The sequence below is a fragment of the Equus przewalskii genome, chromosome X (genome assembly GCF_037783145.1).
Source record: "Equus przewalskii isolate Varuska chromosome X, EquPr2, whole genome shotgun sequence".
Lineage (NCBI taxonomy): Eukaryota > Metazoa > Chordata > Mammalia > Perissodactyla > Equidae > Equus > Equus przewalskii.
The window spans coordinates 38,616,342-38,631,410 of record NC_091863.1 but is presented as its reverse complement, the minus strand read 5'-3'; the positions used below and the strand labels follow the sequence as shown (position 1 = coordinate 38,631,410).

Genomic DNA, 15,069 nt, shown 5'->3' with positions numbered 1-15,069 from the left:
AAGAAATAGAGAATCTGAATAGACCAATCACCAGTAAGGAGATCGAAACAGTGACCAAAAACCTCCCAAAAAATAAGAGTCCAGGACCAGACGGCTTGCCTGGGGAATTCTACCAAACATTCAAAGAAGACTTAATACCTATCCTTCTCAAAGACTTTAAAAAAATTGAAGAGGAGGGGAAGCTTCCTAACTCATTCTACGAAGCCAACATTATCCTGATACCAAAACCCGACAAGGACAACACAAAAAATGAAAATTACAGGCCAATATCACTGATGAACATCGATGCAAAAATCCTCAACAAAATACCAGCAAATCGAATACAACAACACATTAAAAAGATCATACACCATGATCAAGTGGCATTTACTCCAGGGATGCAGGGATGGTTCAACAACCACAAATCAATCAACGTGATACACCACATTAACAAAATGAAGAATAAAAATCACATGATCATCTCAATAGATGTAGAGAAAGCATTTGACAAGATACAGTATCCATTTATGATAAAAACTCTAAATAAAATGGGTATAGAAGGAAAGTACCTCAACATAATAAAGGCCATATATGACAAACCCACAGCAAATATCATTCTCAATGGAGAAAAACTGAAAGCTATCCCTCTAAGAACAGGAACCAGACAAGGATGCCCACTTTCACCACTCTTATTTAACATAGTATTGGAAGTCCTAGCCAGAACCATCAGGCAAGAAAAAGAAATAAAAGGGATCCAAATTGGAAAGGAAGAAGCAAAACTGTCACTACTTGCAGATGACATGATTTTATATATAGAAAACCCTAAAGAATCCACTAAAAACTTTTAGAAATAAAAAATTAATACGGTAAAGTTGCAAGATACAAAATCAACATACAAAAATCAGTTGCATTTCTATACACTAACAATAACGTAACAGAAAGAGAAATTAAGAATACAATTCCATTTACAATTGCAAAAAAAAGAATAAAATACCTAGGAATAAACTTAACCAAAGAAGTGAAAGATCTGTACACTGAAAACTACAAAACGTTGAAAGAAACTGAAGAAGACGCAAAGAAATGGAAAGATATTCTGTGTTCTTGGATTGGAAGCATTAACATAGTTAAAATAGTCACACTTCCTAAAGCAATCTACAGATTCAATGCAGTTCCTATTGAAGTTTCAATGACACTTTTTACAGAAACAGAACAAAGAATCCTAAAATTTATATGGAACAACAAAAGACCCCAAATAGCCAGAGGAATCCTGAGAAAAGAGAACAAAGCTAGAGGTATCACACTCCCTGATTTCAAAATATACTACAAAGCCATAGTAACCAAAACAGCATGGTACTGGCACAAAAACAGACACATAGATCAATGGAACAGAATTGAGAGCCCAGAAATAAACCCACATGTCTATGGACAGCTAATTTTCAATCTGGGAGCCAAGAACATACAATGGAGAAAGGAAAGTCTCCTAAATAAATGGTGCTGGGAAAACTGGACAGCCATATGCAAAAGAATAAAAGTGGACCGTTATCTTACACCATACACAAACATTAACTAAAATGGATTGAAGACTTGAATGTAAGACTTGAAATTGTGAAACTTCTGGAAGAAAACATAGGCAGTGCACTCTTCGATATGGGTCTTAGCAGCATATTTTCAAGTACCATGTCTGTCCAGGCAAGGGAAACAATAGAAAAAAAATAAACCAATGGGATTACATCAAACTAAAAGGCTTCTGCACAGCAAAGGAAACCATCAATAAAACGAAAAGATAACCTAACAACTGGGAGAAGATATTTGCAAACCATATATCTAATAAGGGGTTAATATCCAAAACATATAAAGAACTCATACATCTTAACACCAAAAACCTAACAACCCAATTTAAAAATTGGGCAAAAGATCTGAACAGACATTTCTCCAAAGAAGATATACAGATGGCCAACAGGCACATCAAAGGATGTTCAACATCATTAACTACCAGGGAAATGCAAATGAAAACTACAATGAGATATCACCTCACTCCCATCAGAATGGCTATAATTAATAAAACAGGAAATAAGTGTGGGAGAGGATGTAGAGAAAAGGGAACTCTCGTACACTACTGGTGGGAACACAAACTGGTGCAGCCACTATGGAAAACAGTATGGAGATTCCTCAAACAATTAAGAATAGAACCACCATACAATCCAGCTATTCCACTGCTGGGTATTTATCCAAAGAACATGAAAACACAAACACGTAAAGATGTATGCACCTTTATGTTCATTGCAGCATTAGTCACAACAGCCAAGACTTGGAAGCAAACTAGGTGCTCATCTAAGGGACAAATGGATAAAGAATATGTGGTATATATACACAATGGAATACTACTCAGCCATAAGAAATGATGAAATCCGGCCATTTGTGACATGGATGGATCTTGAGGGTATTATGCTAAGCGAAAGAAGTCAGAGGGAGAAAGTCACATACTGTATGATCTCACTCATAAATAGAAGATAAAAACAACAACAAACAATCACATAGAGACAGAGATTGGATCGCTGGTTATCAGAGGGGAAGTGGGGAGGGAGGAGTGTAAAAGGGGTAACGTGACTGGTGAACATGATGTAATCTACACAGGAATAGAAATATAATGATGTACACCTGAAATTTATACAATGTTATAAACCAATCTTACCGCAATAAAAAAGAAAAGAAAAAAAAATTTCCATCTGGGGGTCGGTACTGGGGAGGGGTACAAGGAAAACTTAGGGGATGCTGAAAATTTATATTTTGATTTGGGTAATGATGACATATATAAAAATCATTTGGGCTATAAAATTAAGATTTGCATATTTCACATACTTTACTCTATGCACGTAGTATTTCAATAAAGAAGTTAAAAAAAAAAAAAAAAAGAAGCTGATCAAATCTCAAACGGGATAAACCAAAAGAAATCCATGCCCAGGCACATCATAATCTAACTTTGGAAAACTAAAGACAAAAAAACATCTTGAAAGCAACTGGAAAAGAGATGACAGATTACCTACAGGAGAGCAACTATTTGAATGAGAGTAGATTTCTCATCAGAAACCGTGGAGGCCAGATGGAAGTAGCACATTTTTCAAGTACTGAAATAAAAGTACTGTCAAACCAGAATTCTATCTCAAGTGAAAATGTCCTTCAGGAATGAAAGTGAAACCAAGACATTCTGAAATGAAGGAAAATTAAGAGAATTTATCACTAACAGACTTACCCTAATAAAATGGCTAAAGGAAGTTCTTCAAACAGAAAGGAAATGAACAAAAGGAAAGTTGGAATATCAGGAATAAAGGAAGAACAAGAGAGAGAAAATATGAGTAACTATAATAGACTATCCTTCTCCTCTTGAGTTTTGTAAATTATGTCTGATGGTTGAAGCAAGTATTATAACCTTGTCTAACATAGTTCTCAGTGGATGTAGAGAAAATATTTAAGACAATTATATTATAAAGATGGGGGGATGGATAAACAAACCGAAATAGTGGTAAGGTTTCTATACTTCACTTGAAGTGTTAAAATGTAGAGACCAGTAGGCTAATAAGTTATATTTGTAAATGGTCCACCTTTTTTTTTTTTAATGATTTTATTTTTTTCCTTTTTCTCCCCAAAGCCTCCTGGTACATAGTTGTATATTCTTCGTTGTGGGTCCTTCCAATTGTGGCATGTGGAACGCTGTCTCAGCATGGTTTGATGAGCAGTGCCATGTCCGCGCCCAGAATTCAAACCAACGAAACACTGGGCCCCTGCAGCGGAGCACGCGAACTTAACCACTCAGCCACGGGGCCAGCCCCAAATGGTCCTCCTTTTTAAAGGTTGCTCCCCAAGAGCAGCCACTAAAAATCTACACAAAGATATACACTCAAAACCACTACAGAAAAATTAACATGGAAATAAAAAAAACGTTCAAGTAATCCACAGGAAGACAGAAAATAAAACAGAGGAACATAAAAACAGAGAGAACAAATAGAAAAGAAACAATAAAATGGCCAACAAACCAAATCATACTAAAATTTACATTAAATATAATGGTTTCAATATGTCAATTAAGATAAAGATCGAAAGAGTGGATTAAAAATTGACCCAACTGTATATCTACAAGAAACTCATTTCAAATATAATCATATATACAGACCGAAAGTAAAAGAATGGAAAAAAATATACCATGTAAACATGAATCAAAAGCAAGCCAGAAATGATATTCATATTAGATAGTGCAGACTTCAGAGCAAACAAAATTACCACAGACAGAGGGATATTACATGATGATAAACTCACCAAGAAGACATAGCAATCCTAAATATGGATGCCTCTAACGATGGAGCTTCAAAATACATAAAGCAAAACTGACAGAACTGATGAGAAATAGACAAATCCACAATTACAGCTGAAGACTTCTACAGCCCTCTCTGAACAAGTGATAAAACTACTAGGCACAAAATCAGTGAGGATACAGAAGAATACCATCAACCAACAGGACCCAATAACAACAGAATACACATTCTTTTCAAATGCCCATGAAACATTCACCCAAGATAAATCATATCCTGGGCCATAAAACACACCTAGACTAATCTAAAAGAACTGAAATCATAAGACTACATTCTCTGACAAAAATGGACTCAAACTAGAAACCAATAACAGAAGGATAGCAGGAAAGTCTCCAAATGCTTGGAAACTAAACAATACGCTTCTAAACAATCCATGGGTCAAAGAGGAAGTCTCAAGGGAAATAAAAAATATACTGAATTGGATGAAAATGAAAATAAACATATCAAAATTAATAGGATGAAGCTAAAGTAGTGTTTAAAGGGAAATTTATAGCACTAAAATTCTCATATTAGAAAAGAGGAAAAATCTCAAACAGCCTAAGCACCCACCTCAAGAATTTAGAAAAAGAACAAAATAAACCTAAAGCAACAATAACAAAAATAAGAGGAGAAATCAATGAAACTGAAAAGAGAGAAACAATAAGATGATTTGACTGATTTATGGAACAATTTAAGCAACATGATATATATAGTATTGGAATATAACCCAATGTATAAAATAAATATACAGGAGTCTATACTGATATAAATAAGTTATTAGATAAATGTTTAAAATGAAAGAAGCATCCAAGGCGATTTTTTCTTTTTGAGGAAGATTAGCCCTGAGCTAACTACTGCCAGTCCTCCTCTTTTTGCTGAGGAAGCCTGGCCCTGATCTAATGTCTGTGCCCATCTTCCTCTACTTTATATGTGGGACGCCTACCACAGCATGGCGTGCCAAGCAGTGCCATGTCCACACCCGGGATCCGACTCAGCAAACCCCGGGCCGTTGAGAAGCGGAATGTGCAAACTTAACCGCTGCGCCACCAGGCTGGCCCCAAGGAGATTCTTATAATTGCTTAGTTTGGGGAAACAATCAAGATTATCTAATATAAAGCTCTTGGCACAAAAAATTTCAATAAATGGTAGTTATGAATGATAAGTGTGATAATGTCCATGTTACGATGACAAATTACTTCAGAGAGGTGAAATAAGCCAGCAAAACAAGACATTGTACCAATCTCTTCTAATGCCAAGTCTAGTTTTGTCAAAAGAGAGAATCTGATATTACAGAACAGAATGTGAAGTATAAACAAACAAATTTGCCGCCAGTAGCCCACATCGCCTATCCTTTGCAACAAAAGATTGCTATTCTCACTAACCTGGAGGCAGCAGGCCTTAAGACCCAAAGCTCTTGAGTCACTTTATCTTCTAGGACCAGCTGTCCTAAATGGTATTAGCAAAGTTTCTTTCTTATCATTCCGTAGTCAAAGCCTCCTCTGGATAGGTGGGAAATTTGTTCTGTTCTTGTTTACACGGATTTTACTCCCTAAGTTTTTCTGCATGAGACAGACACACATAAATACACTCTGATATTCTACTGTGCCTGGAAAGATCCCTGCCAATAGATGGCAATGAAAAATGACCTCTGAGAAAGGGAGAAATACTGTCTCTGGCTGACAGCCTAAAGCAATGTCCTCCATGAGTGAGAGCAGGTGGAACCTGTGACTTGCTTCTAACCAACAGAATATGGCAAACGTGATGGGATGCTACTTCTTGATTAGGTTATGTTACGTGGCAGATGTGGTGCGATGTCATTCCCATGATTATGTTATGTTATATAAGACTCAGTCTCAGCAGACTGGAGAAAAGACTCTCCCCTTGCTGGCTTTGAAAAAGTAAGCTGCCATGTTTTGAGAGGATCTATGGAGAAAGCCACACGGCAAGGAACTACAAGCAACATCTAGGACTGGAGACTGGTCCTCCACCATAAGCCAGCAAAAAAATACGGACCTCAGTCTTCCAGCTACAAGATGAATTCTGCCAACAACCCAGATGAGCTTGGAAGAGAATTCTTCTCTGCTAGAACCTCCAGATGAGAACATAACCCAGCCAGCACACTGACTACAGCCTTGAAAGACCCTGAACAGAGAACCTGGTCATGCTGTGCCCAGACTCCTGACTCACAGAAACGGAGATAATAAATGTGTGCTGCTTTAAGCCATTAATTTTGTGATGATGTGTAATGCAGTAATAGTTAACTAATACATTCTTTTTCTTTGCAGCCAAGGAACTCTACTCATAGTAGAAGTGAAGATACACAAGGTCAGTTTCGCATCATTTAATCGTCACAGAGGAAAGTCTGTGGGACACATTAAACGATTATGAAGTGCAACCCTAGCACTTTGCTGCCCTGGGGGCAGAAGATGACCAGCCTCACAAGGAGTGCCTTGTTCTTCCTGGGCTGTCAGTGCTCTGAAGACTGTGAGGACCCATCACAGCCCACAGCCCAGATCTCCAACACAGTCCTTCCCTTCTTCATCTGTAACATCCTCATCTATCCCTTCCTGCACTGCCTCTTACCTGCCAACTTAGCTCTTTCCAATCATGGGCTAGATCTTTGAGTCCTCAATTCCCAAAGTCTGGCTCCCTTTGATTTCTTGGCTAGGGGAGGCTTTATATTCTAAAGCCAGGCACTTAAGTATCCTCACCAAAATAAAATCACAGTGTGAAGATTACTGTTTTCCCAAAGGGAAAAGAAAATGGAAAAACAAAGGTTCATCAGAAAACAAGCATATCCACTGGCACACAGTTAACTCCTCACATCTCCAAGATCTGAGTATTATAACTATGTAGGCAGGAGGCAGCTATCTATCCATTTTTTAAGTCTAAAAACTGAATATTTGATCTTACCTCAGCCGGCTTCTTGCGTTCATTTGGAATTTTTGACTTGCTCCTCCTATACAGTGACCCAGAAGCAAAGGAAGTAGAAGGACCTGCAAAAGCTAATTAGAAAAAAAATACTGAGACTGATTACTCACTAATATAACTGTCATCCAAGAGAATGTGAAAGATATGATGGAGAAGAGCACAGTGATCTCATACCACTGAAGAAAACAGTTAAACTGCACCCAAGAAAACCTCATAATGGAGTTTAACAACATTTATATGTGACCTGCCAGCATACAAAAGCGCCAACAATGCTAATGCTGAGGAGATTTGATTTGGTATAATCATACCTCATAACATTTTAGAATAATACAATTCATGTTCCACCTGGAGAAAATGGATCTGCAAAAGCAACTGGAAAAACGAAAAATGTGGAACAAGTAATCTGTGCATCCTTCAGCACTTCCCCAAATGCTACTGTTAATAAAGTTGTTGCCTTTTACAAATGATGATTCATGTAGTCAAACATTTAGTACCCGAGCTACAATTAGGATTGTAGGGCCTACAATTTTTGCTCTCATACTTTTCTTCCTTTCTAGAAAAGCACTGTTAAATCATTATCAGATTTGGCTTTTGTTGGTTTGGTCAATGAAAAGTGAAAAACAAAATGTTATAGCCACACAAAACCAATTTTCTCACCTAACTTACCTATTTCTAATGAAATTTAAATGAATAAGAAAAATAGCACCCCAAGCTTCCTTCCTAGAAACATTATCTTTTAACCATTTAAGGAATCATGAAAAAGCTTGTCCTTAAGTCAAAGAAGAAATCTTCAAGGAGTATAGATACAGAGGTTACCAGCTGTTGGCTGGTTCTACTCACTCTCGTCTGAACTGTCACCGCTGCTGAGAGTTCTATGGCGTTTCATCCTGGAGCATCCTGGGAAAAAGAACAACACTGAATAAAACAATCAAACACATACACACCCATCCCAGAGGGCAGTCAAACTGTCCTACAGATCCCAAGAAGCAGCAGCGGCAAATCACATAAATCAAATGATTTCTGTCAAGAATATTCTCAAATGACCTAGAGTGATGGGAGAAGAGGACTATCAAACTTTCCAACACAGAGGGTGTCAAAGATTGGCTGAGGCCACATATTAGCCTTAGGAGGAAGCCCAAGCAGCACAGGATGAATGGTACTGGATTGGCTGGAGCCTCAGATGTGGCCTCATGAGCACTGTCCAACCAAACAAAGGGGGGCTGCCATGGGGTCATCATCAGCCAAGGATCCTCAATAAGGGAGGGGAAGGAAAGGCAAAAGCCGTCACAAAGGCAGAGCTATCGAGGGACAAGGTTGAAAGATATGAGACATGGTTGGCTGAAGAAAGAATAAGTCAGGCATGTCCCATCTTTAAGAGCACAGCCACACTGCTTTTCCACCTGCCGTTTCTCACTTTCATCCTGCAAACAATTAGCTTAATTTAACATTATATCTATAGATACACCACAAGAAATGTTATAGAAAGCTCCTATATTGTGAAAAATACATAATGCTCTTGACTAAAACTTCTAATGGTTTAAGTGTCCTTCCCTGTGTGTGTGGCCAATGACAGAAAAGCAGCACCATCTTTCTGGGAACACACCAGCAGTGGAGTGTAGGAAAAAAGGAAGACACAGTTAGACACTTCAAGTCACAAAAGAAGTGATGAAAATGTAAACTAGAAAAGACAGTAACTGACATTCTTTTATGTGCCACAGTACACAAAATGCCACTTGGGGCAATCATGATCCCACAAGGAGTAAAGGTTAGGGCTACTGCCTTCAAATCACTCATAATCTACCAAGGAGAAAGAAATCCAAGTACAAGGGCACTGTGAGCCATTAGGAGTAACAGAAACAAAACTGTATGTTAAAAAGTTAATAGAGAGACTTCCATTTCTGGCATGACAGTGTGAAGAACTTTGTGGACCCACTCCCCAGGGAAACTGATGGAAATTATTAAAACCCACTATTTAAAATCTCTGGAAATGGTCCTAAGGTCATAGAGCAAATGAAGAAGCATTTATTAAAGGAAATCTACTAAAACTCAGTAAATAAAGAGTTTGTGGTATTTGGACCTAGACCCTCTCCCTCCATCTCCCAGCACAGATCTCACACCAGATTGGAGCAGCCAAGAACACAGAGCTCCCTCTTGCCCAGCTCCCAGTTGCAAGGCTTTCTTCCTGGGAGGAGCAGGATGTCAGCATTTCTCATCCTGCCCTCAGCTACCTGTTTCTGAGGCTAAGTTCCAGACAACTGTGGCTGACAGGTGGGGGCTCCTTCCTTCCAGTTGGCCCCTACTCCTGGGATGGAGGCTATGCCTTGGGTGTGGTGCTACCAAGAATACTGAGGCCCCAGCTGCTCTGGCTCCAGCTTGCGGAGAAGGGGTTCTACACCAAGAGATGCAAACCTAGGATACCTGGGGCTGCCACTCAGAGAGAAGCACATCATTGTCCCTACCCACTACACCAGAGCTGTGGTTCAGAGATTTTGCCTACGGGGGAGAAGCAGGTCATAGAATAGAGGGCTCCAAATCTCCCTACAATGGAACTGACCTCATTCCCAACCGAGTGTGAAGAAGTTCAAGCCTAGGCTGGCTAGCATGCTGGAGAGAACAAGGGACAGAGACAGCTGAGAGGAACCATCCTGGGGTCAGAAGAAATCTCAAATACTGATCTAAGGAATTAGCCCATCAAGGGAGCCCTAATTTGACCGGATCGGTTTGTGGAGCAATTTATGCCCCCAAGGCACTATTAAAACCAACAGAGCAATCAGCCAGCAATTAGTGGAATATAACAGCTGGGTGTGGTCAGGGAAAAAGTCAAAAGGAACCCTGCCAAAACCACTGTCACCCTAGAGTGACTACGGGGCATACCAAAGGCTGCACCTCTAAGAAGCAACATCAAGACTTTACGCTGTAGGGAAAACTCTGGGGAGTAAATAGACTTCAAATAATCCAGTCAGTCACTAAAGAAGTAAACAATAAAGATCCCTGATGGTGGGAGGGGGGCTGCTGCCAGTACCCAGAGTTGCTACATTATATTATCTAAAATATCCAGTTTCCAACAAAAATTTATGAGATATGCAAAGAAACAGGAAAGTATGACCTATACACTAGCAAAAAAGCATGCAACAGAAACCGCCTGTGAGAGCAACCAGATATCATATTTAACAGGCAAAGACTTCAAACTAGCCATATAAACATGTTCAAATAAAGAAAACCATGATTAAAGTAAAGGAAGGTAAGAATATCACTAAAGAGATAGAAAATATAAAAAAGAACCAAATCGTAATTCTGACATTGAAAAATATAATAACTAACTGAAAAATTCACTAAAAGGGCTCAAGAGGAGATCTGAACTGGCAGAAGAAAGAATTAGTGAACTTGAAATAGATCAGTAGAGATTATACAAGTCAAAGAACAGAGGAAAAGAAGATGAAGAAAAATGAAGAACAGCTCAGAGAAACGTGGGACACCATTAAGTGCACCAACACATATGTAATGGGAGTACCAGAAGGAAAGGAAAGCAAAGAGAAAAAATATTCAAAACAATATTGACTAAAAAATTTCCAAATTTACTGAAAAACATTAATTTGCACATCCAGGAAACTCAACAAACTCCGAGTAGTTTATACTATCACTACTATCATCTGCAAAGAGATCTACAGATACATCATGGTAAAACTGCTGAAAGCCAGATAAGGAGAAAATCTTGAAAGAAGCAAGGGCAAGACTCCTCACTTATAAGGGAACTCCAATAGGATTAACAGCTGACTTCTCATCAGAAACAATGGAAGTCAGAAGGCAGTGAGATAAGCTATTCCAAGTGCTCTGTAGTGATGTTTGCACATATCAGTGAATATATTAAGAATCATGAAATTGTACACTTTAAATGGGCAAACTGTATGGTATGTAAATTATATGTTGATAAAGCCGTTATTTCAAAAACTAATAGGATTAGTACAAGTATCAAAATCATTAATCAACGTTCTATTTGCCTACTGTTAAAGTCAAATGAATATTTCTTTCTTTAAAAAATTGAGACATAATTAACATATAACACTCTATTAGTTTCAGGTGTACAACATAACCATTCAGTATTTGTATATATTGCAAAATGAGGAATATTTCTTTAAATAGAATGTTAACCTCCCATCATATAAATTTTGGGGGCTACATCTGGCTCCTTGATGCAAAACTTAAGACATTCAAACACTTTTGAAATGCAAACAAAAACAATAACAAAACACTTCCCAGCAAAAAGTAACATGTAATTTAAAGACACAATGAATGTAGAAATTTAAACAAAAATAAAAGTAATATGTTCTCTAATCATTCCCTATTGAATGCACTAATCTACCTAGAGTAGCAGTTCATTTGTCTGATATCATTGGGATGCTCCATTTATGTAAACTTTCCAGATAAATGGTGTACTCAAACATTTAAAATCCTATTATCAATGGGAGCTTCTCTAAAATATCCATTTACTAGTATTCTATTGTTGTAGTATCAAGTTACCACAAATTCAGTGGCTTAAAACACAAATTTATTATCTTACAGTTCAGTGGGTCAGAAGTCTGGTATGGGTATCACGGGGCTAAAATCAAGATGTTGGCAGGGCTGCACTTCTTTCTGGAGGCTCTAGGAGAGAATGCATTTCCTTGCCTTTTCCATCTTTTAGAGGCCACTCACATTCCTTGGATCTTGGCCATCTTCCTCAATCTTCAAAGCCAGCAACACTGCATCTCTCTGACCCTGCTTCTGTCATCACATCTCATTCTCTGACTCTTCTCTTCTGCTTCCCTCTTCCACTTTTAAGGGTCCTTGTGATTAAATCAGGCTCACCCAGATAATCCAGGATAATGTCCCTATTTTAAAGTTAGCTGATTAGCAATCCTAATTTTCCTTTGCCATGTAACCTAACATATTTATAGGTTCTAGGGATTAGGGCATAGACATCTTTGAGGGTCTGTTATTCTGCCTACCAAAACCTAACGTATTTTTGCATTATTAAAAGCAAATATACTCCCACACAAATATGCCCAAAAGATTTTTGACAAAGATAGAAAAATGATCAATGGAGGAAAGATAACCTTTTCAATAAATGGTACTGGAGTAATAGGGGAAAAAGAAGAAGAAGAAGAACCTCAACCTAAGTCTCATACCTTATACAAAAGTTAACTCAAAATGGATCATGGACTTAATGTAAAACTATAGAACTTTTAGAAAAATATACAAGGAAATCTTTGGGATCTAGGGCTAAGCAAAGAGTTCTTAGACTTGACACCAAAAGCATGATCCGTCAGAGAAAAGTTCGCCTTCATCAAAATGAAAAACTTGTTCTGAGAAAGACTCTGTTAAGAAGATACAAAAATAAGCTACAACAAACTGGACAAAATATTTAAAAACCACATATTTGACAATGGACTTGTATCCAGAATATGTAAAAACCCCTCAAAACAATAGTAACGAAATGAATGATTCAATTAAAAATGGTCAAAAGACTCAGACATTTCATCAAAAAGCAATACAAATGGCAAATAAGCATACGAAAATATGTTCAATATTATTAGCCATTAGGGAGATGCAAATTAAAACCACAATGGCTGAAATAAAAAATAGTGAAAATTCAAATGGTGGAGAAGATGTGAAGAAACTATATCCCTCATACATTGCTGGTGGGAATGTAAATGGTACAGTTACTCTTGAAAACAATCTGGACATTTCTTTAAGAATTAAACATGCAAGTACCATAGGACCCAGTAATTGCACTCCTGGGCACTTATCCCAGAGAAATGAAAATTTATGTACACACAATAACATGTACACAAATGTTTATAGCAGCTTTATTCATAATAGCCCAAAACTGAAAACAATCCAGATGTCTTTCAACAGGTGAATGGTCAAACTATCTGTGGTACATCCATTCAGTGGAATACTATGCAGCAATAAGAAGGAACAAAGTACTGATATATGCTAGAACATGTAAAACATGTAAAAAAAACTTTGCGAAAACATCATGCTCAGTGAAAGAAGGCATAAACACAAGATCACTTATTATATGATTCCATTTATATGAAATGTCCAGAGTAGGCATATCTATAGGGACAGGAAGTAGATTAGTGGTTGCCTAGGGTTGGGAGTGGGAATGCAGACTGACTGCAAATGGGCACAAAGCTTCTCTTCAGGGTGACAGAAATCTTCTAAAATTGGAGAGCAGTGATGGATGCAAAACCCTGTAAATATACTAAGACTCACTGAATTGTATACTTAAAATAGATGAATTTTATAGTATGTAAATAACAACTAAATAAAACTTTAAAAAAAAACCTTTAAAAATACAGTAACATTTACCAATGACAAATTTTTAGGCAGAGTCAAGAAGAGTAGCAATAGGAAAATTCCATCTATTGAATGTAACCTCCATATGGATAACTCATACTGGGATCGAAAGCAGTAAATACCATAGAAGAAATACTTTTATTCTTTAAAAACTCTCAGTGAAGAAATCCAACTGAGCATGGACTCTCTCTCCTCACTTCCCTGAGAGTTTCAGGAGATCAAAGACTTCTTGTGAGATAGATACTCCTCTCATCTTATGTACTTAAGCCAGTAGCGTCTCCATTTTCTATAATATTCTGTTCTTTAAATGAGTTACCAAACTGTTCATGACTGAGGGAAGCACAGATTTTTAAGAATCTGCAAAATTTGGTGTTTTTTTAAACTACTACAGGAACAATCATTTTACTATAGATAGAAACAAAAAATCTTGCATTATTAGTAAAGAGCCCAGGAAACAAGATTACCTAACACCAGTAACACCAGTCCTGGAAAATAAGAAACTGGGTTGCTAATGATTTTTAGAAAAGAAAACAAAGCAAGCAAATGTTTGAGTCTGAGTTGTTGTAGTTCATTGATCTGTCTATCCACTTCTGTGACAGTACTGCTGTTTTCATTACTGTAGGAAAATGACAAAGAACAGTAAATATCAGCAGAATGATTCCACGATGGTAAATCTTTAGATCTGTCTTTGTTATTTCTAGTCACAACAACAGTCCAACAAATAGCATCATCACCAGCCATTTTACAGATGAGGAAATTAAGGCTCAGAAATGTTAAGCAACATGCTTGGAGCCATACGGCCACCAGAGGGCAGAGGTGGAAGGTATATCGGGAATGGGCACTCCAAGTTGACCCCCAGCTGTGAGGCAGGCTGGGGGAAGGACAACAGGAATCTGCCCCTTCTAGGCCCAGCCTCCTGAGCATGGCCTTCGAGGCCCAGAATACTGACTCCGATCTGTTAGGCCTCATTAGCTGCTGTTCTCCTGCCTTCTGCACATGCTATGCCTTATGTGATTCCATGAACACATCATCTTGTTTCATACTTGCTGGCCTTAGCATGGGACTCTTCCTTCTACCTACAGTTTCCCTCTCCATTTACCCTGACTAGCCCATTTTCCCCCAACCTGGTCCTACCCATTTGTTGGATCTCCTCAATGAAGCTCGCCAGATAACCTTCTCCCACAGTTATTCACTCCTTTGCTTTCTATCCAAGTCTGTCCATGCTTCTGTCCATGTCAAAACCACCTCACAAGCATTGTAAATGTTCTTTACATGGTCAACTCTGCCACTTAGGCTACAACCATCTTCAAAGCAAGAATTATGTCACAGTCATCTCTTACTCCCAGGTCTTACCACAGTGTCCTGAACAAAATAAACATACGAAAGAGTAACATATGCTGTAGTGCCTTACCCAGATCCTCTAGCTAGCACACCCACCGCCCAGCTACTGCCTGCTGGCCACTAACGGCTCACA

At 38.1% G+C, this 15,069-nt stretch overlaps 1 protein-coding gene across 15 annotated transcripts in view; it reads right to left on the bottom strand.

The window, feature by feature from the left end:
* The window catches only part of JADE3 (jade family PHD finger 3), a 128,596-nt gene that overhangs the window by 58,795 nt on the left and 54,732 nt on the right, over nt 1–15,069 (bottom strand). For all 15 annotated transcript variants that reach the window (XR_011536290.1, XR_011536289.1, XR_011536291.1 and 12 more), the window contains 2 exons: nt 8,094–8,150; nt 7,236–7,327 (listed from right to left, as the gene is read on the bottom strand). Coding sequence is in view for 11 of the 15 variants with exons in the window: in XM_070606451.1 (XP_070462552.1) it covers nt 7,236–7,327; nt 8,094–8,139 (138 nt within the window). In the remaining 4 variants the exon portion in view is untranslated. The remainder of the gene's footprint in view (nt 1–7,235; nt 7,328–8,093; nt 8,151–15,069) is intronic.